Source organism: Nothobranchius furzeri, chromosome 6 (genome assembly GCF_043380555.1).
Source record: "Nothobranchius furzeri strain GRZ-AD chromosome 6, NfurGRZ-RIMD1, whole genome shotgun sequence".
Classification (NCBI taxonomy): Eukaryota; Metazoa; Chordata; class Actinopteri; order Cyprinodontiformes; family Nothobranchiidae; genus Nothobranchius; species Nothobranchius furzeri.
The window spans coordinates 59,232,692-59,259,961 of record NC_091746.1 but is presented as its reverse complement, the minus strand read 5'-3'; the positions used below and the strand labels follow the sequence as shown (position 1 = coordinate 59,259,961).

Genomic DNA, 27,270 nt, shown 5'->3' with positions numbered 1-27,270 from the left:
CGTTTTATTTGTGGACAGAAAAGACGAGAAACGTGGGTTAAAAGGTGCCGATCTGATAAAGAGGTGGATGGGGGACATATTTGTTCCGAGTTCAAAAGTCTCAGAAATACATTAAAACAATGTAAACGCAATAGTAAACACACTATCGTGGACCGGGTATGTGACTGTAATGGTGGCAGGATACCTCAGAACAGCGCTACCCACTCTCTTGTCCTGGACGATCCCCAGCTGATGGAGAAGTCTGAGAGCAAAACATCTCTGTTAATGCGTGCACATCTCCATCACGGCGCTGGAGTAGTATAAATTAGGCTTTAGTGGTATAATAACCGCCTATGGATGTGTCAGACCCCTGAAATGGCTCATTTTGGAAGGTGCTGAAACTGTCAAGTATGAAAGTGCTGAAATTGCCTTATGACATCCAAAGAAGTTCATCAACATGTTTTGTTTGGACCATATGAGTTTTATATCTTTTAAAGTCATAAGTCTCATTTAAAGCTGTGCTGTAAAGAGGTCAAGGCAGCATTAAGTGCAACAATGTGTGTGAAACGTAGTCAACAAATGTCACTACAAGATTGTGTCGTTTTCATCTTTTCCATGTCGTTTAGCTATTCTAGACATAAAAGCAGGGGTTAAATTTAATCACAAACGCAATTCAAGCCACAACATTACCGGGAATACAACAGGACTGTTTACCATCCAAGATTTGTTGACGTACTGAGGCTCATGAGGGGCATGACTCCAAATTAAAGTTATATGTGCTGCAGCTCCATGATGGAAATGTGTTTAGTTTTCGATAGCTGCACAAATTTCAGGCAAAGAGGCAAGCCAGTTTTAAACGAGGTTTTAAACTATTTAGCATTACTTTTAAACACGTTTATATTTAACCATCAGAGATAGACTACGATTAAACGCTTAGACGATCCATAAACACAACAAATAAATATAGCTAACAAGGCAAAAAGTGGATTTATGGTTAGCTTGCCTGCTAACAACCATGTAGCATCGTCATGACAGCTAACCTGACAGGAAACCGTAAAGATTTAAGCGTAAATTCAACGCAAGCTGATATAGAGGAGTACAAATTACAATTAAATGTGGCGTAATCTGTTCGCAATTTAACATGTTATAAAGTTACATACCTCATGTCGTAGCAAGATATAAAAGGCCGGTTTATTACACAGGCATTCTTTAGAATCGGAACGTGTTGTGACCCCAGGTGCTTTCTGGGTAATGTAGTTAAAGGCAACATAGTGTCAGTAATTTTCATCGACATAAATATATATTTAATATATATAAATATATTTAAAAAAAATTGTAAAATAAGTTCATGATCTTATAAAGTTATAAATATATATTTAATATATATTAATATATGTAAAAAAAAAAGTAAAATAAGTTCATGATCTTATAAAGTTATGAATAAATACGTGTTCATTTTTATCCCTTTCCAAAGTGTCTAAATGTTTATTCTGGACAACTTAATGACAAACTGTAATTACATCAAAACCACGTATTTAACACTTATTGAAACATAACTCATCAGAACAATAATACAAATGTTGATAAAAAAAATCCAATCTTCTATTTTTTACAATATTTGTGTTTGACTAAAATATTATACTAACTAGCACAGCAAAACTTAAGCCCTGGAGAGTAACAAGAGGTAAAGTTTGTTGATTTAGCACTACCATAGACAGATAAATCACAAAGAACAAAACAAGTCATAAAATGATCAGAAAAACAAAACTAAATATTCTAAAGTACAAATGAAAGATCAAAATCAGAAAACAAAAAAGACTTACAAGTTTTAAATAAATTATCATAAATCAAACTACTAATATATCATAAAACAAATAAATTATAAATTCACTGTTAAGATGATAAAAAATACTAAAAATATATATAAAAAAACATAAGATTTAAGCAAAAGCAGATTAAAATTAAAGGGTCTTCTGTTGCTTTTGGAAGATGACCAGACTGTCTATACTATGTACAGATAAGGGTGGTTCCTTCCAAAATCATCGTCCTACAGCCTGGAAAAAAGAGATCACATCGATTTTTAGGTCTGGTCTTTGGTGCTTCTAGAAGGTTCTGGTTTGTGGACCAGTATGGGATTCTTAGAAACCCAATACCTGTGCCACTCATTAAAATTTGATAAAAACACATATTAACACACCTTTGCATTCTGGGGGATTAATTTCCTGCTGTACTAAGGCATCTTGAAGAGGTCATGAATTTGACCTCTACGTGTGTAAAAAGTCCAAATGTGGCAATAAGAAACCTACTGAGAGGCCCAAGTTAGTGGATACCACCCAGCAGGAGAGTACAAGCTAAAGCTAAACAGGGTTCAGTACTTTGATTCTCCAGATTTGTTTTCATTAGTTTCATAAAAGTCAGTGTGAGAGTTGGAATAAAATCACCTCATTGACACAAAACATATCTGCAAAATTATTAATGATGGTTTATTTAATGAGTGTAAATGCACCCACTTTAATTGCTGACAATGACAGTAAGATGCTAAACATACAAGCAGCTTAAAGAATATACAGTTTTATTTGACACAGTCAAAGTTGTGGGTGTGAAGGCCGGTAGACAGCATGAGGGTCACACTTCTACTTGTACTGCTTCCTTTTCTTCAGGAGGGCAGCCTGGAGAGCAAGCTAGAAAGAAAATTTAAAAAACAATTTCAAAACCAAGTTTCCAAAACAGCATTTTATCTTTACAGTCAATAAAACGTGTTTATCACGGAGGGGAGAGTCACCTGTTTCTCTCTGAAAGAGCGTTTGCCTTTAGTCCTGACGTTCTGACTGTGTTTCATCATCATGAAGTTCTTCTTTCTCCGTTTCTCCTTGTTGCTGCTGCTGGCGTGTGGGTTCAGTTTGGTTCGCTTCTTCACAAATTCCTTTCGGTCACTTCGTCCTGCCTGGAGGTCAAACGCATCGTCAGGATATGTTTGGGTTTGTTTTTTTGCTTCAACAACACTCAAGCAGAACTTGATTTCCCTAATCTCTTCCCCCCCCCCCCCCCCCCCCCCCAAATGATGTTGCAGATGTGACTGATTTTACCAAAGCTGTCGCCAGCCGAGTCTCCTTGTCTGCTTTAGGCTTTTTATGCAGCTTCTCAATATCTCTCAGCATCAGCAGCTCTCCTCTGAGGAAGAAGAAGACACATTATTCAACTACAAGATGTTTCATTGCAAAGAATCGGATTCCTGACAGAAAGAATTTCTCACTTGTCGTCGTCATCACTTTCCACCATTTTCCTCTTCTGGCCCTTTCCTGGAGCAGCGCTGATCTCTTTGGCCATCTGAGCCAGGCGGATTTTCTTAAAGTCGTCCTGCGTGAGGAGCCTGCTGCCACTGACTGCTGCCGCCTTGGCTTTCCTTTCTTCAGCTGGAATACTCTGAAGCTTCTCCGCCTTGCAAATAATTTATTTTTTGTAAAAAAACAACAAAGAAACTACAAGTTTCAAATAAAAACCAACTTATGCAGCCCTTCATGGTTCGGTAACAACTTTTTTACTAGGAAATCTTTATGTCTCTTATTTTGAAAGTTACTGTATGCTTTTCACCACTCCTGTGCTTGACTTCCTGTCTGGCCCGATCTTAATCTACTTAACGCATTTTGGAAGCGTTAAAGTGTTAAAAACAATGGCTAATCTGCCATTAGCGGCAGATTGCAGCAGCGCATTAGGCTTTGTAGATGTAATGACGAAACACATATGGTGGAAACCAGAGGTCACGCTGCTCTTTTTTCAGAAACATGGTTGTTTTGTTGCATTGTAATGTTTCAAAGTCACAAATTTCAAACAAGTAAGTTTGTATTTTGGCCCTCTATGCTCTATGAACTGCACGATGAGTCCAAACGAAATGTCATTTTGTTAACCTGCTCTGTATGAAGGGAATGACAATAACGTCTTTGAATCTTTTTTTAAAATAAAACACGAATCCATCATTTTCCTGATCTAAAGCGCTCTGGATCTTCCTCCTCACCACTTCTCCAGCATCTTCATCTGATGAGTGGTGGACATCCACCCATTCTCCATCCTCATCATCGTCGCTGATACTGGCGCTCTCCCAGCCACCTGTGGAACAAGGAAGATCATGTCAGACACAAATTACTCCCACATGGCGCATGAAAATGGATTCTCCATTCCACATAGCTAATGTGATACGGTCCGAAGCTGACCTTCATCTTCCTCTCCCTCTTTCTTCTCCTCATCCACCTCCAGGACTTCAGCTCCAGGGATATAGTCTCTGGCCTCGAGCTCACCATAATCTTTTATTTTGGCCTCTGCTGACGCCTCGGTGGGTTTCCCCTACACGGGAGTAGAGTTTCGGATTATAAAAAAAAGCAATTTTATGATTTGTGGAAACTGGAAAACGTTTACGGTTTTAATGCTCATTTCTGACAGTAATAATTAAGTAACAAGTAACTACTTCTTACTGGTATACTATTGTTGTGATATATGCATACCAATACTCTGACTTTTAGAAAGTATTTCAAGTATCTGAGACGTCTTATTTCTCCTTCTGTGTATTTCACAAATCATAATCTCTAATCTGAGGCTACGTTTTAACTTCTGATCCCGTTTGTTTGGTTTAGAGTTTTCAGTGACTCACTCGGTCCTTTTTGTGCAGCATCTGTGGATTGAGACTTCTGAACAGCTGGATCAGACCTCTGGCAGACATCATTACATCTGAAAAACACATGCAGCACGTATAAAAACAGGACTAAGCACGGGCACGATGGGGACTTTAACACAGATTCAACAGACAAGTGTAGATTATTCTCTCACTCTTGTCCTTGTGGGTCTTGTACTGGGATAGGTCCTGCAGCAGGTCTTCGGTGATGGAGAGGGGACAGCGAGCTGCCACCTCCTTGATGGCATTAAGGCTAGAATGGGAATTTATTTACATGAAAAGCTGTAAAATCATATGATGGATGGACAGTACAAAGTTTCAATATAACACATTTAAACATATCAGACATGCTGTGTTCTTACCCGACTGTCATGGCCTCCCCAGAGTTCCTGTCGGTCACAAAGTTATTGGCAATCGTCATAATCACTGGTTCAATGATCTGCAAAAAGGAAAAACAGACAATATCATTGCAACATTTTGTTAAATGTAATTGTTACATATGAAGGATGTGTGGTGTACCTCAGGGGGAACCAGCTGGTGGGAAGCCTGGGCAGCACACAGGAGGATCTTTGTCACTTCTGAAAAGACAAAAGATACGTCTTTAATGGACGGTAGCAGAGTAAGACAATTATTTTAGTTGTAAACTATTTCTTAATATTAACGGTCACTTCTCTGGGAGTGAATCAATAACAGTTGCTGGCAGAACGTTTCCATTACTTGTTATTAATAGAGCTTATTTCTCAGTAACATCAACAATACTGAAACGAAATTACTCATTTTACATCATTTTTTAAGTAAATGTTATCACACGGGGGGAGAAATCTTTTTTAGTTCTGAAGCAAAGGCTCATGGGAGTTTTAACCTCTTTAAGTGTTCTATGGCAGCTAGCTGTGCTGTAATGCCAACGCTAGCTTGTATGTTAACAGGAACAAGTAGAAATTCTGTTTCTGTTGCGTTTAATTTCTGTCCAATTTTTGATAACAGTCTAACAAGTGAAAATGTCCTTGTTAACTTCTCAGCTTTTGGAAAAAAAATAATGCTTTTTTTTGTACTGCAGCACGAGTTTAATTTCAGCTGCAAAGCTAGCATCCCACCACAAGGGGGTGCTACAGGCCCCTGAGATACTTACCTCTCTGATGGGGCTGAAGAAACCTCTGGATGAAGGCGTAGAAATTAAAGAGAAAGAGCTGCAGAGAGAGATTAAAATGAAAAATACATTTCCATCCAATTAAAAGAAATAACAGATCACCTGTAAATAGTAAACGGAAGTTTAGCAGAATCACAGGCACAATTACTAACGTGTTAATCTGATTTATTCTAAACACATTTTGCATTCACAGACCTCGTGGATTCCAACCAGGCGAGAAATGAGATCCATCATCATAATCTTCACCTCAAAGCGCTCCTTAGAGTTTTCCAACTGCTTTAAGAGTTTCTCTGAGAAATCTGGACGTGAAAAGACGTTTGACAACACTTAACTGTGGCGCAAGCGAGCACCCAGCTCTTAATCGGCGGTCGTTGAGATTCTGTAGAGCGAGCAGACGAGTGTACCTTGAGGATCGTGGATGAGGTGAATCGCTGAAAAGTTGAAAACTTCCACTTTCTTCTTTTTCTTGTGTTTCTGCCAGAAGAACAGGTAACGACAGATATGAGAGCTGTTTTAAATCAGCTTGGTCTCAGTGGAGTTTAAAACTCTGGTACCTTGAGAACTTTCATAGCCTTTTCCAGCTTCTTCTTGTTTTTGGAAGTTTTCTTGCCTGTGGCGTATCTCACCATCAGGTCTCTCGAGGATGTTCCCTCGTCCTGAAAAGTTGATAAAAAACTTTTTTTTAAATGAACAGTGAACTGTAATTTCTTTTAAATCAGAGGGTAACTTTGTTCTTGATACTTGCCTCAGATTCTGAATCACTCCCATTCTTTTCATCTTCATCTTTACCAAGAAAGAACTTCATGCCTGCAACAAGAATCTAAAAGACAAAAGCAGCAGATTACGTTTGACCTCGCCAGATTATTTATTATTTATTAACAGCAAAGCAAGGAGACACGTTTCATACCTTTGTCACCTTTGAGAAGCATGCCGTTGTAATAACATTCACTGTTTTGGCATCGTTCCTGTGACACAAAATCAAAACAATTCAATGTGAGTAATGATGAATTCTGTAAAAATAAACTTGTTCTGATGATTTGTTCCACCTACCACACATTTCTCTTGTACAGCTCCACCATCACATCTAAAGAGATCTTTGCTGCGATGGGATTGCTGTCTCTCAGCATGGTGTACATGAAGTTCTGCAGCGTCTGAAAGCAAAAAAGAAAAAAAACCTGAATATTTGTTCAAATCATCACAACAAACTTACAGACACACTAACACGGAGTACTTACAGTGTTGACCTTGTTGTTTTTGTGTTTTGCGTTGATGTTTTTGATGTCTGATACAATGTGTGTGTACAGGGTCTGTGGAGGCACAAAAGCAACTTCAGGGTCGTACACCTTTTCTGATTTTAAAATCAAGCACTTTCAAGGTTTCCTAGAATCCTAAATGGGTGTATGAACAGGAAGCATCTGTGAAAAACATTTCTAAGGATGCATCGATATGAAAATTTGGGCCATTACCAACATTAATATCGCTGTTATGGCTGATAACCAATATCTATCGGTGCATTGGGGTGTAACGATTCACGGGGGGGGGGGGGGGGGTAAAAACATACACATGTGCTGAATGTTCCCAGTGACTACTGATGTACAGTTTTCATCCTGCAACGAAAAATACGACACGGAGGAAGCCCGTTATTTAATACGAGTTTTAAGAAGAAACTCTGGGCGGTGTGAGGTGAGTTTTTAAGGCTCACTGCAGAAACAAAAACATGGAGCATCAACAGTCAAACACAACACTTGCGTGACACTCAGAGCTGCACAAATAACATTATGTTAGATCAGCAGCCTGTGATGACACCTGGTTCTGCTCGCTATAGAAGCCGCTTCACATATTATTAAATAAATATAATAATAATAAACAGAAAATTAATCGAATCGAGCTCTTCAAAACACTGAACCGAACCAAATCAATTGTTGTGAACTGTTACACCAATTAATATAAATAGAACAAAAATATAAACACCCACTTTGCTTTTGCTCCCAATATTCATGAGCTGAACTCAAACATCTGAAAATGTGTCCACATACACAAAAGACCCATGGCTCAAATATTGTTCTGAAATCTGTCTACATGAGTGTTAGTGAGCACTTCTCCTTTACCAAGATAATCCATTCCACCTCACAGGTATGGCATATCAGGGTGCTGATTAGATAACATGAATGATGTACAGGTGTGCTTTAAGACTGCCCACAATAAAAGAACACTCTGAAATGTGCACAGTTTTGCATTATGGGGTGTTGGGGCAGAAAACCAGTCAGTATCTGGTGTGGCCCCCATTTGCCTCATGCAGGGCAACACATCTCTGTCGCATAGAGTTGATCAGGTTGTTGATTGTGGCCTGTGGAACGTTGGTCCACTCCTCTTCAATGGCTGTGCGAAGTTGCTGAATATTGACAGAAACTGGAACACGCTGTCCTACTCGCCGATCCAGAGCATCCCAAACATCCCAGTATGCTGGCCATGCAAGAACTGGGATGTTTCAGCTTCCAGGAATTATGTACAGATCCTTGCAATATGGGGTTGTGCGTTATCATGGTGTAACATGAGGTGATAGCACAACAATGGGCCTCAGGATCTCGTCACAATACCTCTGTGCATTCAAAATGCCATCAATAAAATACCCTAAACAGTGAAAACCGAGACTCATCTGTGAAAAGAACATCGCTCCAACGTGCCAAACGCCATCGAATGTGAGTGTTTGCACACTCAAGTCGGTTACAACGACGGACCGCAGTCAGGTCCAGACCCCGATGTGGATAACAAGCATGCAGATGAGCTTCTCTGAGAAGGTTTCTGACAGTTTGAGCAGAAATTCTCTGGTTAAGCAAACTGATTGTTGCTGCAGCTGTCCGGGTGGCTGGTCTCAGGTGATCCTGGAGGTGAACATGCTTGAAGTGAAGGTTCTGGGCTGGTGTGGTCACACGTGGTCTGCGGTTGTGAAGCTGGTTGGATGTACTGCCAAATTCTCTGAAATGCCTTTGGAGACGGCTTATGGTAGAGAAATGAACATTAATTTCATGGGTAACAGCTCTGGTAGACATTCCTGCAGTCAGCATGCCAATTGCACGCTCCCTCAAAGGTTACAACATCTGTGGTGTTGCACATTTCAGGGCGTCCTTTTATTGTGGGCAGTCTAATGCACACCTGTACATTATTCATGCTGTCTAATCAACCCCTTGATATGCCACACATGTAGCATGCCCTATAGGTTAAAAAAAATTGTAAGTCGCTTTGGGTAAAAGCGTCGGCTAAGCACATAAACAGCATAAACAGCATGGGAGCAAAAACAAAAGTGTTGCGTTTATATTTTTGTTCAGTGTATATGTGTGTGTGTGTGTGTGTGTGTGTGTGTGTGTGTGTGTATATACACACCACACACATTTACGCTTCTGAGATGATCACTATCACATGTCACAATTACACATCATCACATCTGAAATCGATTCACAGACGGTTGCTAATATCAGCTCAGTTTTATTAATCTGACCGATACCGATATGTTAAAAATGACTAACATTGGCCGATACCTTCACAAAGACAAATCAGGACAATAAATACAAATAGAATTAATTACAAAGTTTGCAAATTTATACACCCCTAAAATTACAGCCAAGATCCAAAAATAGAGCTTAATAGAGAATAAAATGTAAACATACTGAAAAGACAAGTTTAAATCCTAAAAATATTATGAATGAAAATATGTTTGTAGTTATTTGAGGACGGAGCATCCTTACCTTCCTCAGTAGTTTGTCATGACATCTCAGCAGCTCAAAGAAGAGCTCTAGGAGTTCAGTTGGGTCGATCAAATCTTTATTCCTCAGAAGAATCAGCGCTTTACAGAACGTCTGTCAACAACAGAGGAACCAATGACATCTGAAGCTCTGGTGTGGAACCAGTAGGACCAGTATGTCACAAACCCTCTCACCATTCGCAGATCTGGCTCCAGAACTGTGTGGCAACTCATCAACAACTCAGACAGCTCCCGAGGAAAGGCTGACAGCTGCTCCACGTAGCAGTGAGCGACCTGGAGAGCAGATTTTATTAATGCAGGTTATGTTCATACCATACACAATCTGCTGCTCAGTATAAACACGCAAGCTCAGTTACCTGAGACAGAAACATGACGAGATCTGCCAGCTCCTTGTTGGGTTTGTCAGGCTGTAGTTTAAATATTTCCACATTGGACTGATAGTGGCGGTATTGCTGAAGAAACTGAATAGAAGAGACAGAGATCATACCCGCAAACTTGTCCACAGCTAACGAGTTTAGCTATGTTTGCTACCTACCTCCTCAACGTAAGACTGCGGATCCCTTTTAATCAGATTCTGGAGTTGCGGTAAATTGTTCGGTAGTTTGTTGTTTTGTCTTCCGGGCATGGTTGGATATTATTAAAGTGATGTGTAATAAAAAAAGAGGTGGAAAATGTTGTTTTAGAACGAAAGCGTGGCCAATGTGTAAGCTGCCATTAAAAAGACGATGAGAGTTACACGTCATATCTGGTCCCGTTCTGACTCATTTCCGCTTTGCGTGACCGTTCTCTTACTGGCGGGACTTTGTCTCGGTTTTTATTTTAAACAATTAGCTGTCCTCTGTTAAAAGCCAATTATAAAAATAAAGTGTCAAAAAAATAGCTAACAGAAGTTGCGCAGATTGTCGCGAGAAAGAGAAGGATCCGGATTTTTGCCCATTTACATACACAAATTATTTTGATTTACATTACATAAAGTGTTTCTACTAAGTAAATATTGCCACTTTATAAATATAGATTCATGTTCTCCTTCTACTCCCTCTTCCCCTCCATAATACAATTCCTAGATAAGGAGGCATGAGAAGAATCAAGGTGTAGTTACGGCTAGTCGCCACTGGAGGGCAATAATACCTCTTCTCACATGTTAAAAGTCAGTTGGTTTAGTTTCTAGCGCTGTAGCTGGCTGGCTTTATTAATTTGACTCCACACAACCATCCTGTTGAACCCTGTTTTATGAACGTTTTAACTGTGTTTTTAGTTAAATAATAAGAGAAAAAAGTCTATTACAGTGGGTTCCCTGTTGGTAACGTTTCAAAAGCCACAACCTTTTATTTTGGAAGGACTTCCAATACGTTTTTCTACTAAAAACTAACCATCGTAACTTTATAAAAGTAGATTTAAAGAACAAAAACATCGAATGTTTTTTTTTCTTTATCAACGTCTTTGTAATGAGGATGGAACCAGAGTGTTGTTCTAGATTGTTGCCCCCAGAAGACGCTAAATCTCCATCTTCCTTTCTTTTCCAAATGAGTCCATCCGTCCAAAATTTGTAAGCATAACAGATACAAGTGTAGTTTCAGATCTTTATCTGTCTTTATCACTTTGAGTTCATTACACGCCATAATCTGAAGCTCACATCCCTCTATTCCGTCCAAAAGTACAAATATTTCACCTGCCGCTAATAACCCAACAAAAACACAAGATTCATCCGTTGTAGTGATGAAATCATGAGTTTTAGCACCACCTAGTGGAAGGTCTTTGTAAAGACACGTGTATGCTGCTGACTTCTGCACAAAGTTTTAGTTGTTTGCACGAATTTTGTCACTTGACTGAATTATTTATTGCATACTAATTAAACCTAATAGTACAACACAGGAGTTTAACTAGTTTCATGTTTATCATGTTTAAAAAGATTCCTTAAACTAATTAAACCGTATTCGTAACATTGGGCCGTGGAAATACGCAACTTCCAAAATACTGGAGTTAGAGCTGCACAATATATCGCAAATATATTGTCATCGCAATATCAGCATGTGCAATATGCATATAAGAACAAATTAATATCTCAATGAATGGTCAGCTCAAACGTTTGCTACACATAATGCATTCTGTCAAACGGAAGCAGGGTTTGTGACAGAAGGGGTGTGGTCTAATGACATCAACACCCTATATCAGGTGTGCATAATTATTAGGCAACTTCCTTTCCTTTGGCAAAATGGGTCAAAAGAAGGACTTGACAGGCTCAGAAAGGTCAAAAATAGTGAGATATCTTGCAGAGGGATGCAGCAGTCTTAAAATTGCAAAGCTTCTGATGCGTGATCATCAAACAATCAAGCGTTTCATTCAAAATAGTCAACAGGGTCACAAGAAGCGTGTGGACAAACCAAGGCGCAAAATAACTGCCCATGAACTGAGAAAAGTTAAGCGTGCAGCTGCCAAGATGCCACTTGCCACCAGTTTGGCCATATTTCAGAGCTGCAACATCACTGGAGTGCCCAAAAGCACAAGGTGTGCAATACTCAGAGACATGGCCAAGGTAAGAAAGGCTGAAAGACGACCACCACTGAATAAGACACACAAGCTGAAATGTCAAGACTGGGCCAAGAAATGTCTCAAGACTGATTTTTCTAAGGTTTTATGGACTGATGAAATGAGAGTGAGTCTGGATGGGCCAGATGGACGGGCCCGTGGCTGGTTTGGTAAAGGGCAGAGAGCTCCAGTCCGACTCAGACGCCAGCAAGGTGGAGGTGGAGTACTGGTTTGGGCTGGTATCATCAAAGATGAGCTTGTGGGGCCTTTTTGGGTTGAGGATGGAGTCAAGCTCAACTCCCAGTCCTGCTGCCAGTTTCTGGAAGACACCTTCTTCAAGCAGTGGTACAGGAAGAAGTCTGCATCCTTCAAGAAAAACATGATTTTCATGCAGGACAATGCTCCGTCACACGCGTCCAAGTACTCCACAGCGTGGCTAGCAAGAAAGGGTATAAAAGAAGAAAAACTAATGACATGGCCTCCTTAATCACCTGATCTGAACCCCATTGAGAACCTGTGGTCCATCATCAAATGTGAGATTTACAAGGAGGGAAAACAGTACACCTCTCTGAACAGTGTCTGGGAGGCTGTGGTTGCTGCTGCACGCAATGTTGATGATGAACAGATCAAAACACTGACAGAATCCATGGATGGCAGGCTTTTGAGTGTCCTTGCAAAGAAAGGTGGCTATATTGGTCGCTGATTTGTTTTTGTATTGTTTTTGAATGTCAGAAATGTATATTTGTGAATGTGGAGATGTTCTATTAGTTTCACTGGTAAAAATAAATAATTGAAATGGGTATATATTTGTTTTTTGTTAAGTTGCTTAATAATTATGCACAGTAATAATCACCTGCACACACAAATATCCCCTAAAATAGCTAAAACTAAAAACTACTTCCAAAAACATTCAGCTTTGATATTAATGAGTTTTTGGGTTCACTGAGAACATGGTTGTTGTTCAATAATAAAATTATTCCTCAAAAATACAACTTGCCTAGTAATTCTGCACTCCCTGTGTGTGTGTGTGTGTGTATATATATATATATATAATATATATATATATATATATATATATATATATATATATATATATATATATATTCACCATATATATATATTCACCATATATATTCACCAACAATAGACAATTACAATCAAATGCAACACCTTTACAACTTTTCCTCCTCCTCCATGTAATTAATTAGTATAATTTTTTTATACTTATCTTTAAACTTATGCAATGAAGGACTTTGCTTTTGATCCCTGCTTAGCTTATTCTGAACTTTTACACCTGTAACAGAAATACAAAATTACTTTAATGTTGGTCTAAAATATGTATGCCTAAAGTTACGTTTGTATCTGAAATTATATACGTTATCTGATTTTATAAATAGCATTAATAATTTGTTTGGTAATAATTTCCTATGCACTTTAAACATGAACGTCGCTGTATATAGTTGAAGTAAATCTTTAAATTTTAGTATTTTTGAATATATGCATAGCGGATTAGCGTGTTCTCTAAATCTAACATTGTGAACGACTCTCAGGGCTCTTTTCTGTATGATAGACAAGGGTACAATAGATGTTTTAGGAGTGTTACCCCATATCTCTACACAGTAAATAAGATGGGGATAAATCAATGAATAATAAAGGACACGTAGTGATTTATAATCCAAGTACTGTCGAGCTTTATTCATAATGTAGATGCTTCAACCTTATTATATACATGATAAATGACCCGCGCTTGTATAGCGCCTTTCAGAGTCAGAGGACTCCAAAGCGCTTTACACTACAGTGTATCATTCATCCATTCACACACACATTCACACACTGATGGGGATGAGCTACAATGTAGCCACAGCTGCCCTGGGGCGCGCTGACGGAGGCGAGGCTGCCGAGCACAGGCGCCACCCGTCCCTCCGACCACCACCAGCAGGCAACGTGGGTTAAGTGTCTTGCCCAAGGACACAACAGCAGAATTCTCTGTCCGGAGCCAGGATCGAACCTGCAACCTTCCAATTACTAGACAACCCGCTCAACCTGTTGAGCTACTGCTGCCCCCACATGTTTAATTTGTGGTTTCCAACTTAATTTATTATCAATTATTATTCCAAGGAACTTATGTCCTGTTACTTGCTCAATTTCACATCCATCTATTTGCAGCTTAACCTGTTTTATTAGCCATACCAAACAGCATACATTTGTTTTTTTGCTATATTTAATGTGAGCTTATTTTCAGTAAACCACTCTTTAATGACGCACATTTCAATTTGGACCATCCTTTCTAAGTCGCTAATATTATCTCCTGTTTTTTTAAATCACTTGTATTAATATCATGTATTAATCACTTATCGCATATCGCAGGTTTTCCTAATATTGTGCAGCCCTAACTGGAATATTTATTCTAGAATGTTTTTTAACGTTTTGTGTCCTAAACATCCTGTTTTGTAAAGTTGGATGCTGGAGATTTTTTTTCAAGACTGATATTTATATTTAGGATAAGAATGACTTTTTATTGCATTAAAACGTAACCACTGTTCTAATATTGAGAATGTAGTTATATTAATCAAATCTGGTTTTTAAAACTTTTAAAAAGTTTGAGAAAGATTTGTTGACCAAATATGGCCGCTTTATTATTTTCTGTCACTGTAACATGCAGTTATGTGTAATTTTCTGAAATGCCCCTGTACTGCCCTTCTGGACCGGTGTCGGTACAGGATCGGCTCGGGGTCCTTCGACTGCCGAAGACGTCACATTACTGCAAATCTACTCGGCTTTCACACACACGCAAGGGCGTCAGTTTGTTTTCAGAATTGCTGGGGACAATAGCCATACACTTGAGTGGGGCTTAAAAATTGCTGGGGACAATAAAGTAGGCTAGCACAGGGGTCGGCAACCCGCGGCTCTGGAGCCGCATGCGGCTCTCGGTGCTTGTAAAATAATGAATGGATATTTAAATAAAATGCTTTATATTTTACTGCATTAATTTTACATCTGTATGCCAATTCTAAATGTAAAGATTGTCTGCGTAAACCTGAACAGGTCCAACCCGGTCTGTGAGACCGGGTTGACGCGTCACGCTTGTGCGTAATCATGCGCTTCTGAGCTGCTTTCCGACCTTCCCCACCTACAAAGTTTAATTACAACAATCAAACGTGACAGAGCCTGGATTTGTATTCTGAACAGTCTAAACATGTTTTAAAAAGAAACGTGTGACAAAAGTGGCACCTGCTCAGTAAAACCACCAATAGGGTGAATATTGAAGGCAGAGACGGGCTACAGCTTCTGGATCCACTTTATTTAATCGTTTTATTGATTATCTTTTTATGAAAGATAACTTTGACGTACACGAGCGACCAGGCGCGTTGCAAGCTTTTCAAAAGTGTGGGGGATGTTGTCTGTGCCTAAAATAATTTCATGTTATTCATCCTGTTAGTTTAATTTCCATAATAGCGGAGCAGGTACGAATTTTAGACGCGTCACGCACGTCTCCGTTTTAAACATGTTTAAACTGTTCAGAATACAAATCCAGGCTCTGTCTCGTTAGATTGGTGTAACTAAAGTTTGTACTGAATGAAACTTTACATTAAACCATGTTGAAAAGAAAAGGATCCCATTAAATCGTTTCCCCCTCATTTACAGTCACGGACTACAGCGCAGTGCGCGTGGCTCTGGGGTTAATCAAGTTTAATTGTTTCTCGTTGCAACAATCTTCACAAGAAGGCAAAACAGTTAAATGACAGGTTACAGATATTTCCATTTGACTGTTCATTTTGACGGATAAACTCAAGGATGTTGGTTGATTTCCTCCCACTGAAGCGGTCTGGAAACTCGGTCTCTCTGAGGGATGTGTCACTTGGAAAAATGTTATTTTTATGAAATTATGAAAGTTTGGCTGAATAGCGCTTGTTCCCGTCTCTAATATGGAGACGCATGACGCATCCAGTCGCCTCTTCAGCTCAGAAAGCACCTGTAGAGACATTTGATCACGCACAAAGTTTATGTGGAGCAGAAGTGGTCGGGCTACGGCAGGTGAAACGTTCCTAGCCTACATGAAGTGAAACTGTTTAATTGTAACATTAATATGTTACTGGACACACTGGTCTGGTTGGTTAGACCAGTGTTGGAAGTGGAAAACACACACACACACACACACACACACACACACACACACACACACACACACACACACACACACACACACACACACACACCAATTAAAATAATGCTGATAGCGTGGATAGAAGACAGGTGATGGTTTACGTATTTAGATGATGATCAGACTGCTGTAAAATGTAATCTCCATCCACATCCAGACACAATTATCCTCTATTCTTTCTCTATTTGTTCTGCTCTTGTCTGGGCTGACAGCTGATGGTGCGCGCAGTGCGCCTAGTGGCTGTGATGCACATTTTATGCATTTGGAGAGGTGGGCTGGATGCTTTTCTTTTACTGGAAGATGGTCCACTTAACGCATGGGTGTAGACTACATATTAATGACAAATGAATGAAAATTAAATTGTGAGTTTTTACTTCATATTTTAGAAATAAAAATGACGGGGGAAAACATTTATGACGTCTTTTTAAACGAAATTTTCTAGCGCGACCTGCCTGCTTCACTTAAGTCACTGCTTATTAAGGTCCGTCCAAAATTACCGTGGCCCACCCAAAAATGAAAACCTGGCGCTGCGCCAGTTATAAACCTCTGCAAATTATTGTTCTTCACTTGATCAAACTCAGACTTTGTACAGCTAATGTCAAGATGTAAAATTATGAATTCAGTCGAGCTCTAAGTCCCTCCCTCTCCTGCTCTCCTGGAAACCCGACATCAGCTGTCAGAAGCGGAGGTGAAGAAGGAGATGAGGCAAACAGAGTGAGTGCGACCTAAAGAAACCAGACTGGTGTGGAGGTGAGCAAAACAGAAGGAAAATTGTGGGCGTTGAATCCCCCACGGGTGCGACGCCCATGCGAGCGACCGGTACCGGCTGCTGTCACCTGGTTGTGAGCAGCTCTCTGCTGTCTGAGGGTAGGCCCCGCCCACAACGCTGCGGCTACTGCAGTGTTTTCTTTACTGTGGGAAACGGGTAATAATGGCTCTTTGATGGGAACAGGTTGCCGACCCCTGGTATAAGATCTGAGCTGGTAAAACAAAAATCCTCATCAGCAGGCTTTTTTGAAAGTGGGGGGGGGGGGGGGGACACAGCTGCCAATCACAAATTTTGCCCGGGACATGTCCCCGGCGTCCCCGGTTAAAATGACGCCTATGCACACACGTTTCGGAAAGACATCAGCAGTTTTGTTAATGAATTCTTGTTTGTTAACACCTAAATGTTTTCTTTATGATTGTAATTTGTTAATAAAACACCATATTATCTCTGTTTCGTAAAGAATGTGAAACAGCATAAAACCAACATCGGACTGACAAAAAATAGAACAGTTCTTATATGTGAAGTCATATCTGTTTGTATTAATGTGGTTCGTCTGTATATTTCCTTAGTTGTTATCTAAATACATTCTTTGACTCAAAATATTGTTTGGTGTCTTTCAATAAAGTTCTTATATTTTATTTTGCCCCATTTCATCAACACCAAGAGCTTTTGAGGGTCACCGTTTATCATTTGCTTATATTTAACATTTCCTTTAGAAATTCAAACATATTTTCTCCAAAAAGTGTTGATTTTTGAACTACAGGACTACAACCGCTAAGACTACGACCGCAAATTTGTTCTGACCAATCAAAATCATAACGTGATAACGTGACTAACGTAAGCTTCATGTTCAGCCAATCGACTACTTTGACGTCATCGGCAGTCGAAGGACCCCGAGCCGATCCTGTACCGACACCGGGTCAGTCTCAGGAATGAGATGCGACACATCATTAAGTTTTCATCACATTAAATAAAAGAATAATTCAAATGTATAATTATTGTACGGCCACGACCTGCTGACTGATTTGAGTCACAAATTCAAGAATAAAAAATACTTTAAATAAATAAAACACAAAGCAAAATAGACAAGTTTATTATTCAATATATTTTTAAAAGAAATTTTCCCCTACATGACATTCAAAACACATCGATTTCATTTTCAGGAGATGAATATGTACAATTTAAAGTTTATCATTTGCCTCAGGCAGTATTATCAATTACGGTATAAAAGATCTTTACATAGCAAATACTGACATAGTATTCTGTCAAGGCAGCTTCCAGCATCAAAATACACAAAAAGTTCCACATAAAATATGGAATTACTGATCATTTTAAAAACATCCAAAATCCTGAAGAAAACAATCCGTATTCTCCTGTGGGTGATAAGAAAATCAGCAGCTTTCATAAATGCACGAAAAAGGAGTAGCAGCCAGAGAGAGAAATACAGCAAACTTAAAAATATAAATTCGTAGAAGGATTTACTCTGGAGGAGCTGAATAATTAAAGGCATTTAGATAAAAAAACATCGTGTAATTTGGCAAATATTTGCCTGCATCAACTCTTGTTCTTGTAAAAAGGGCGACTGCTCCTCCTATCCTGAGATGTTCTCTTCTGCTTGAAGGCATCTGAGGACATAAAGGATCACCTGATAGCAGAAGATATACTGATCCTATGAGGAAAAAATAAAACGTGTGAGAAAATGTGAGCCAAAGGAATGTCAAAGAAAACCAAACCAAAACATTCACCTCCGTCTGGATCATTCCTTGTCTCTGGAGTCTCATATTCCTTACGACATCTGAAATATCAAACTGGAAGAAGACAATAAAATCTATAAGACCGCAGTTTTTTTTTAATGCAGCTGTCAGTTAAACAAGATGGAGTCTGATGCTCACATCTGCATCTTTACTGATGAGGCCCAGAACCACATCTGTACAGATGAGGGCTCCGGAGCGTCCGATTCCCGCGCTGCAGTGCGTGATGATGGGTCCTGATCGGTGAATGTGGCGCATGTAGGAAATGAACATGAGCAGATGTTCCGGCTGGGACGGCGTTCCGTGGTCGGGCCATCCGGTGTAGTTCAGGTGAGTGACGATCTGGCTCTCACCGGTCTGAAAACAGGGAAATACAGACGTTAGCCCGTTTAACGTGTCAAAGGAGCGTCAGCGAGAAGAAATCAGGATACGTCACCTGGACATCTTTAACCTCGATGAGACGGATGATGAAGTTGTCCAGATGCTGGTCTTTGATCAGCGTTACCTGTAACCTGTCGTCCACCATCTCGGCCGTCTTTGGGGTGTCGGGCCAGTACCGTTGACATTTGACCTTGCCCCCCTCCACCTCCTGGGTCATCATGGCGATCACGTTGGACTTTTGCTCCCACACCATTTGCCAGAAGTCCCCCAGCGTGGTGGGCAGCGGTCCCTGACAGGCGATGTACCTGTAGGTCTCATCCTTCACCTGCATGTCGATGAAGTTGGCGTTGATGTAACCTCCATCTCTGCCAAGCTTCACACGAGTCGTGTCGACTGGAGGGCACAAACACAAAAACGTACTTATGTCCAACAATCTGAGTCCAGCTGGTTTGAGGAGAGCAAATATGAACATGACATGTTGCCCTGAAATGTGGAAACAAGTGTTGCGTCTCTTACAGGGAATGATGTTCTTGTAACGGTTCTTCTTCTTGTTCTCTTTAGTCTGACCGATCAGGCAGTCGTCCAGCGGCTGGAGGTTCTGAAGATTCTGCCAGGGGAAGAAAAAAAAAGACTTCAATCTCTTTTAAAGCGACTGACATTTGCCATTAAGTTTGAAACCAGCTGCACTGTTGGGGATGAAAGCAGCAGCCTCAGCTGCGCCTCTGAAGAAAGTTGGTTTACAGCTTCGCCCCCGGTCGCCTCGGGCAACTCATGAACCAAAGGCTCAAAACAATACAGCTCAGGGCCGCTCGCCTCCTCCAGCAAACCTCCCTCCCTTTCCTCAGGTGAAGCAGGTGGAGATAAATTCTCCACTGCTCTGAAAGCAAAGGAGTGGGAGGAGTGAACAATGGGAGGAATAAGACGCTGGCGGTGGTGGAGGAAAAACTGTCTGCTTGACCCTTACCAATCTGGGTTCAAAAAGGGCCACTCCACTGAAACTGCTCTGTTAGCTGTGACGGAATCCTTAAAAGAAGCTAAAGCGACTACCAAATCCTCAGTGCTTATCCTGCTCGACTTATCGGCTGCATTTGACACTGTCAACCATGGCTTCCTTTTGTCCACACTCTCTAGCATGGGCATCACAGAGAAAGCACAGGTCTGGTTTGAATCGTACCTCACAGGACGATCATTCAGTATCTTGGCTTGGACAATCCTCTACCGTGCACCATCTTGCCACAGGAGTCCCCCAGGGCTCTGTACTAGGACCTCTTCTCTTTGCAATATACACCACCTCACTGGGTGAGATCACTCGATAACATGGCTTCTCCTACCACTGCTATGCAGACGACACCCAGCTCTATCTGTCATTTCCACCGGACGACCACACTGTCTCTGCACGAATATCAAACTGTCTGACATATCAAAATGGATGAAATCCCACCATCTCCAACTCAACCTCTCTAAAACTGAACTACTTGTCATCCCAGCAAAACCATCCATACAGCACAATTTCTCAATCCAAAATGACTTCCTATCTCTGGCTCCTTCAAAGGCAGTTCGAAATCTGGGTGTTGAGATTGATGAACACCTGACCTTTAAAGATCATGTTGCCTCTGTTGCCCGTTCATGCCGCTTTGCGCTGTATAACATACGAAAGATCAGACCATACCTAACACAACATGCCACCCAGCTCTTGGTGCAATCTACTGTCATCTCTTGCCTCGATTACTGCAATGCCCTTCTAACTGGTCTTCCAGCCTGTACTGTGAGACCTCTTCAAATGGTCCAGAACGCAGCAGCGCGTCTGGTCTTCAATAAGCCAAAAAGAGCACACGTCACCCCACTGTTCATTGAGCTCCACTGGCTACCGCTAGCAGCACGCATCAAATTCAAATAGCTAACACTAGCATACAAAGTCCGAGATGGTACGGCTCCCATCTACCTGAATCCTCTTGCAAAGGCTTACGTCCGGCCGCTCCGGTCATCACAGGATCGTCGGCTAGCAGTGCCTACACCACGCTCAGGACAATCCAGACTCTTCTCATGCATCGTTCCACAAATGTGGAATGACCTTCCAAGCACTACCAGAACTGCAGCTTCCTTTTCAATTTTCAAGAAACTCCTGAAGACCCTGCTCTTCAGAGAGCATCTTCTAAACTAGCACCCTCCCTGCACCCCCCCCCCCCGCCCCACCCCCCACCGTCCACTCCTTTGTTCCCTCCTCTCCATGATGGATGTCAAGTTGTTGTTATTAGCCTCAAGGGCAACATGCCGATTATCACTTGTAAGTCATGTTGGACGACAGCGTCTGCTAAATACATAAACATTTACTCTTTCAAATATACCCTGAAAATAATATCTGGATTTCACTTTCTACTTATTCTAAATGTACACAGGATCCTTTCACTAACTGGCACAATGAACTGATCTCTGCACTGATAAGTAGGTTCGGTTGGAATGTTTACTTTGTAAAGTGTCCAGATGACTCTTGTTTGGCTGAATAGAAATTTAGAATTACATCAAATTCCTGCAGAGGGATTTTCTGCTCCAGGAGCCCTCTGATCATGCGGACCACCTTGTTGAGCTTAGCTCCAGAGTACTGGCCACCAGGGACCACTCTGACCAGGGGCAAACAGGTCAGCTCGTCCGTCGTGATGACCGGTCCGTCTGCGTGACAAAATAAAACTTAGGCTGACCTCTTTACAAATATTAATACACAACATCAGTAAATCTGCATTTACTAACAATGATTTTACTCCTAAAAGAGTCACAGTTGAAGGTGAAGCTCACCGTCTGTTATGTTTTCAACGGGGAGTTCGTCACTTCCCCACAGGATGTCATCCTCCTCGGGCTGCCCTGCACTCATCTGCAGATAGCTGGTGTTCCAACAGGAACAATAACCAGATGTTAGCATCTTTAAAAATAAAGAATTTCCTTCGTTTTCCCAAAGCCCAAACTTACTTTTCATTCCTTGGATCGTCAACGCTCTCCTCAAACAACGGCACTTTCCGAGGGGTCTGTTTACATTCAAACAGGGTTACATTCAAACAGAAACATGTTAAAAAATGTGTTTTATTCTGTTTAGTTTGTTTCGTACCACAGGAGAGTATTCAGGTAAGGAGGACTCATCACAGTCTGTGTCCTCTGAAAGCTCTGCGCTCGGCTCCGTCAGTCTTTTCTCCTCCGGTGGATCACTCTCATAGTCTGTCAAATACAATCTGACGTTTAGCACTTTCAAACTGGAACTGATTCTGATTTCAAGCTGGTGGTGAATCATACGGCACCTATGGGTGGTACTGAAGGGTTGCTGCCGGGTTTGTATGGTGAACAGAGCTTAGACTTCACCCCGCTGGCCTCACTCGGATCTGAAAGAAACAGAGAACCAATATGCTGAAACATCTGAAAAAGATCCTGAAAGTTAAGAAGACTAACTGAATAATCGGTTTCTACCCGTGTTCCCGTTACACTTGTCTGAGTTAATGGGTAGATAGTCCAGGTACGTGTTGGAGTTCTGGTCAGAAGGTCTGGATATGATGAGATGCACCAGGTCTTTGGCTTTCCGGATGGTGGTGACGGCTTTGGTGTGGGACACGCCTGTCATCAGCTCTTCATTTACCTGAAAAATTAAAAAATACAATCATTAAGCCCTTCAAAAAGCTTCTGTATGGTCTTAATTAGCTTGGCAGCCTGAGAAAGAACACGTTTTGTGACGCAGGACTTACTCTCAGCAGCCGGTCTCCCACTTGCAGCTTCCCCGACGACTCTGCGACTCCTCCTGGTGTGATGGACTTGACAAAGATGCCCCTCTCCCCTCCAATCACAGAGAAACCCAGACCTCCTGACGGCGGCTTCTCCAGGTCCAACATCATGATCTCCTCCTGCAGAAAGCAACAGTGTGACTTACTGCAACAGTTACTTGCTGTGCCTAACAACACTTTTCAAGCCACTCTGAGTAAAAATGAAACCAACCTGAGGTCAAGTTTTAATTAAACAATTAACAGGATGTGTAGGAAGAAGGATTTCTTCACTCACCTCTGCAGGACTAAGTGCAACCAGATCCTCAGCATCTCCCGAATCACTTCCTTTAAGAAAACCTTCAAGAAGAAAAGCCCAAACTGATCAGATGAGAGCTAGAAGGAGAATTAAACAACAAAATGTGTTTTAAGATGTCAGACAAACCGTTCATGCTGGAGGAACCCTTGGAGTCAGCTCTGTTTAGAAGAAAAGAGACACTTTTCTGTCCAGGAACCACGGGTTTTCCATTCCTGAGGAGAAGAATGTAGAAGCAGAAGGAAAAAAATGATAACTTTTTTCACTGAAATTAAAGTAAAAAAAAACAAAAAAAAACAGGAACTATAAAAAAGGGTCATTTTTTCTGTGTGCCGTCTACCTGCTGGCCTTGAGGGTGAGATTATAGAGGTAGAGCTCCAACAGCCTGGTGCTCTCTCTGAGCGTTAGCTCCTGGGTGGAAGTGCCGTTGATGTAGTGGATTAGGTCAAGTGGCCTCAGGCTCCCTTCCTTAGATGCCAGTGACCCGGGGATGATGTCTTTTATGAACAAGACCCCAAAATCACTGTCGGCGCCACCGTCCAACACCAACCCTGTGACAAATAAAGGAACGTGACTCATAATGAAGTTTTACAGACATCTGCTCCTGAGGTCAACACATTTAGAAAGTTGTCACTTACCCAGTGGTTCCCGATCACTCTTAAAACAAATATCAGGCAGCTCATGGGCTTCCATGGGGGGTTTTGGAGCCTCCAGAATCCTCCCTACGACCAAATCAACCACTCGAGGCGCTACACGCACCAGACTCACCACCTCAGAGTGGCCCATGTTGCTCACATCCACGTTGTTAACCTGTCAGCAGAAAATAAAGATTTGCTTTTAACGCAGAACAGAACAGCTCCTGACCGTTATGCTGATTATCTGAAGGATTTGTGTGTAACAGCAGTTATGAAGCCCAGGATAGAGAGAAGGTTCTGCAAAAGACACTCCTCAGATAAACGACACGTTTCATTAATGGTGTGTGTGTTTTTGTTATGTATTGATTTTGTTGTACAGATGCATAATGGCCGGTATGACCCGCTTTAAAAACAAAGATTAACTCAGTTCTTTTAGCCAATCAGCAGCTCACGTTTCAGTGAAGCTTCCTGCTAACTCGAGGGACGGTAAACAAGAATCTGGATGATTTTGTACCATGATCATTCGGTCTCCTGGCAGAAGCCTTCCATTTCCTTTGGCTGGATCCTGTACAATGTCATGGATGTAACATCCCTGATCGTTGCCTTTGGTGAGGGTGAAACCAAGACTGCCTTTGTCTGACTTCACCAAAGAGACCCTCAGCTCCACTTCCTAAGAACAAACGAGAAATTCAAACAACTCTGGATCTATATTTAACCTTCATCACGTTACACCTCAGATGTCACCCTTCTTCTATTCCGAAGTCCTTACCGGGAGCAGTTCTTCCATTTCCTGTCTGTTGCCCGGCAATGTGAATTTTGAAGGCATCGGCAACGGAGGAGGGAGCGGATCTGGGCTTGGACCACAGACAGGTGGCATCACAGGCACAGGAGATGATTTCGGATCAGCTCCCACAGGTGTCGAAGTACTTCTATCAAAAACACCTAAGTTTACAAACCCACTCGTTATCACAAAAAGAAGAGCCAGAGCGCGGCTCACCTGTTCCTGAGGTCTGACCGCGTCACTGAGAGGTCGGGGGAATAAAAAGCTGACTGGAAGGTTCTGTCCAGATGACTGGTGCTGTTGTAGTTTCCCAGTCCCGGGTTGCTACGGGGAGTCTGATAAACACTCCTCTCCCAGTTGTCCCTGCTGTGCTCCAAAGCAGAGGCGCTGAAAGCTTTTCCTATCTCCTCATCAGAGCTATCGCTGTAGCTGTTGTGTCGGGTGGGGGACTTGAGCAGCAGCCTCTCCGTGTCCTCTTCCACTTCCTGCTTCAAGCTGGGCTCTGCCGGATTTAAAACCTCCTTCCTGGGTGATGGCTTTGGTGTCTGAGAAGGAATGATAGGTATCATTTAAAAAATGTGTAAAGAACCTTTGAAAATCACACGTTAGTGAAAAAAGTATAATTAGTGACTCACTACAGCTGAGGTATTCATCTCCTGTAGAACACCTTGCTCAGGTCTACAGAGGAGCAAAGTCACCTCCTGCCCCGTTCCACGCAAAGCTGAGATCACTTCCTGTAAACAATTCAAGAAACAACACACCAAATGTGTTAAGCAAGCAAATAATTAGAGCCTAACTTGACCACACTGAGACTTAAGAGTACGAACATGCTGCGAGAGTCCTTTGAGAGGGGTTTGGTTGACTCGTAGGATGACGTCGCCCACTTTGATACGACCGCTCTCTGCAGCTGGCTGGCCTGGGAACAGCTTCTTCACCCGTACCATGCTGGAGCCGGCAGGTTCGTCAGGAATGTGGTCCTCTCGGCTGAAACTGAAGCCGAGTCCTGATGTGTTCTTCAGCAGGCCCACCTCAAACACGTTATCTGTTGGGACAATGATGCGGTTCTGATGAAATGTGCAGATAAGCAGGAATTTATGCTCCAGTTCTGAGCAAACCAAATAATCAGCTAATCATCTTCCAGAGAAAGAGAGATGGTTCCCGCTTCTCCATTTTCCTTGTAACTCATGTGGCATTACGAGAAATTTCCACTTGGCCGTACACTTTCTTCCAGACACAAATCAAATTATCAAATAAATCTCGTTACTGGGCCATTTCAATGCTCTGGTTAAACTATTACCGCAGTCTGGTGGTCTAATTAGTCACAGCATTGCACCAAAATTACAGCCTCATGGCTTCATGTCCGTGCCAGCCAGTTAAGTTACACTTCACGTCCACATCTGACTCGACTTTCACAGCTAAAGTAGTGAAGATATGTAGCAAGTCACCAATAAAGCTGATTGTAATAGAGTACAAATTACTTTCCACAAACTTAACAGGACAGAACCAGACTTTCTCTGAACAATTGTGGCAAATATGAGTGCATCTTTAGTTCAAACATTAGTACTGTCTCATTTAGATTATGCATCAGTTATCTGGTCTAATACAAGTGAAATGAATTTAAATAAGTTACAAGTGGCACAAAATAAAGCTGCACGAATTGTTCTGGGTTGTAATTATAGAACAAATGTTAGTATGATGCACGATAGGTTGGCCTGGTTAACAGTGAAATGTAGATTAAAATATTCACTGATCACATTTATAAGAAATATAATAACTACAAAAATACCTAAAATAATTCATGACAAATTATCATTTTTTTCAGACAATCATGATTACAAGACGAGACAGATAAGTGACATAAGGTGCGCACTACCGCGCTGCAGAACTAATCAAAGGCAAAGAGAAGTTTATTACAGAGCCATGGTTGCATGGAATGCCATACCGAGATTTTTGTTATTAGAGAACAATAGAAGATGTTTTCAAAAGAAGTTAAAGCTTTTTTTGTTTACACAACAGTAAATTTTGCACAGTGAATTGTAAATGTGACTGATATGACAGCTTCTATAATTTTTGTTTGTTATGGATGTGATGCGATATGATTTTTGATTCTTGAATATAGTTATTTATTGCTCTGTGTAAACTCTCCGTTTTCACCTATTTAGATTTTTCATGAACTCTGAAGTGTGTGGTAACTTATTGGTATATTATTATAGCAATTGAGGTGGTACGATTATAATGAGCTCCTGGAGTTTGTTGTTGTTGGGTGTGTGTGCGTGTGTGGGGATGGGGATGGGGGTGCTTTGTAAAATATTTGTAATGAAATTGAAAGAGACCTCAGGAAGAATAGCTCCACACTATGGTGTGAGCTAATGAGGTTCTCAATAAATAAATAAAAAATAAAATAAAAATCTCATTTCTAAGTTGTTTGTTTAACGAGGTCCAGTTCTGGGAAAGCGCAATCCATCCTGACCCGCTCTCGTGGAGCTAACAGGCTGTGCACATGAGCTTGTCAATTATCTATGACTTGTTACTTTGTTGATGGTGAGAAAAAGGGTCAAGATTACTGGAGTTTAAAAACCAATTTAATAAACAGTGCCCCTCATTTACCATTGAGTCTGTAGAAACATTTTATAATTAAACCCAAAAAATGTATTGAAACATGTTTA

The 27,270-nt window shown here is 41.1% G+C and overlaps 2 protein-coding genes across 6 annotated transcripts in view; both read right to left on the bottom strand.

The window, feature by feature from the left end:
- Positions 1-2,437: 2,437 nt before the first annotated feature.
- On the bottom strand, positions 2,438-10,307 carry sdad1 (SDA1 domain containing 1). Its single transcript, XM_015942943.3, has 22 exons — positions 10,085-10,307; positions 9,906-10,010; positions 9,724-9,822; positions 9,533-9,643; positions 7,025-7,096; positions 6,840-6,940; positions 6,697-6,754; positions 6,535-6,609; positions 6,344-6,445; positions 6,194-6,263; positions 5,985-6,088; positions 5,772-5,829; positions 5,162-5,220; positions 5,005-5,081; positions 4,798-4,895; positions 4,622-4,698; positions 4,188-4,317; positions 3,992-4,083; positions 3,233-3,417; positions 3,066-3,150; positions 2,762-2,923; positions 2,438-2,660 (listed from the first exon to the last, which is right to left on the bottom strand). Exons 1-22 carry the CDS (start codon positions 10,172-10,174, stop codon positions 2,613-2,615), a joined length of 2,058 nt encoding a protein of 685 aa, XP_015798429.3. The 5' UTR covers positions 10,175-10,307; the 3' UTR covers positions 2,438-2,612.
- Positions 10,308-18,083: 7,776 nt separating this feature from the next.
- The window catches only part of ptpn13 (protein tyrosine phosphatase non-receptor type 13), a 74,520-nt gene continuing 65,333 nt past the window's right edge, over positions 18,084-27,270 (bottom strand). For 4 of the 5 annotated variants that reach the window (XM_015942937.3, XM_015942939.3, XM_015942940.3 and 1 more), the window contains 21 exons: positions 25,432-25,646; positions 25,240-25,338; positions 24,821-25,149; positions 24,593-24,752; positions 24,338-24,493; positions 23,827-23,998; positions 23,529-23,739; positions 23,318-23,403; positions 23,171-23,232; positions 22,861-23,016; positions 22,589-22,754; positions 22,423-22,503; positions 22,236-22,342; positions 22,100-22,155; positions 21,929-22,014; positions 21,657-21,805; positions 19,655-19,745; positions 19,194-19,531; positions 18,899-19,114; positions 18,752-18,814; positions 18,084-18,675 (listed from right to left, as the gene is read on the bottom strand). In XM_015942937.3, the coding sequence (XP_015798423.3) occupies positions 18,598-18,675; positions 18,752-18,814; positions 18,899-19,114; positions 19,194-19,531; positions 19,655-19,745; positions 21,657-21,805; positions 21,929-22,014; positions 22,100-22,155; positions 22,236-22,342; positions 22,423-22,503; positions 22,589-22,754; positions 22,861-23,016; positions 23,171-23,232; positions 23,318-23,403; positions 23,529-23,739; positions 23,827-23,998; positions 24,338-24,493; positions 24,593-24,752; positions 24,821-25,149; positions 25,240-25,338; positions 25,432-25,646 (3,077 nt within the window). In that variant the 3' untranslated portion in view covers positions 18,084-18,597. The remainder of the gene's footprint in view (positions 18,676-18,751; positions 18,815-18,898; positions 19,115-19,193; positions 19,532-19,654; positions 19,746-21,656; positions 21,806-21,928; positions 22,015-22,099; positions 22,156-22,235; positions 22,343-22,422; positions 22,504-22,588; positions 22,755-22,860; positions 23,017-23,170; positions 23,233-23,317; positions 23,404-23,528; positions 23,740-23,826; positions 23,999-24,337; positions 24,494-24,592; positions 24,753-24,820; positions 25,150-25,239; positions 25,339-25,431; positions 25,647-27,270) is intronic. The other variant, XM_015942938.3, reaches the window with a different exon arrangement.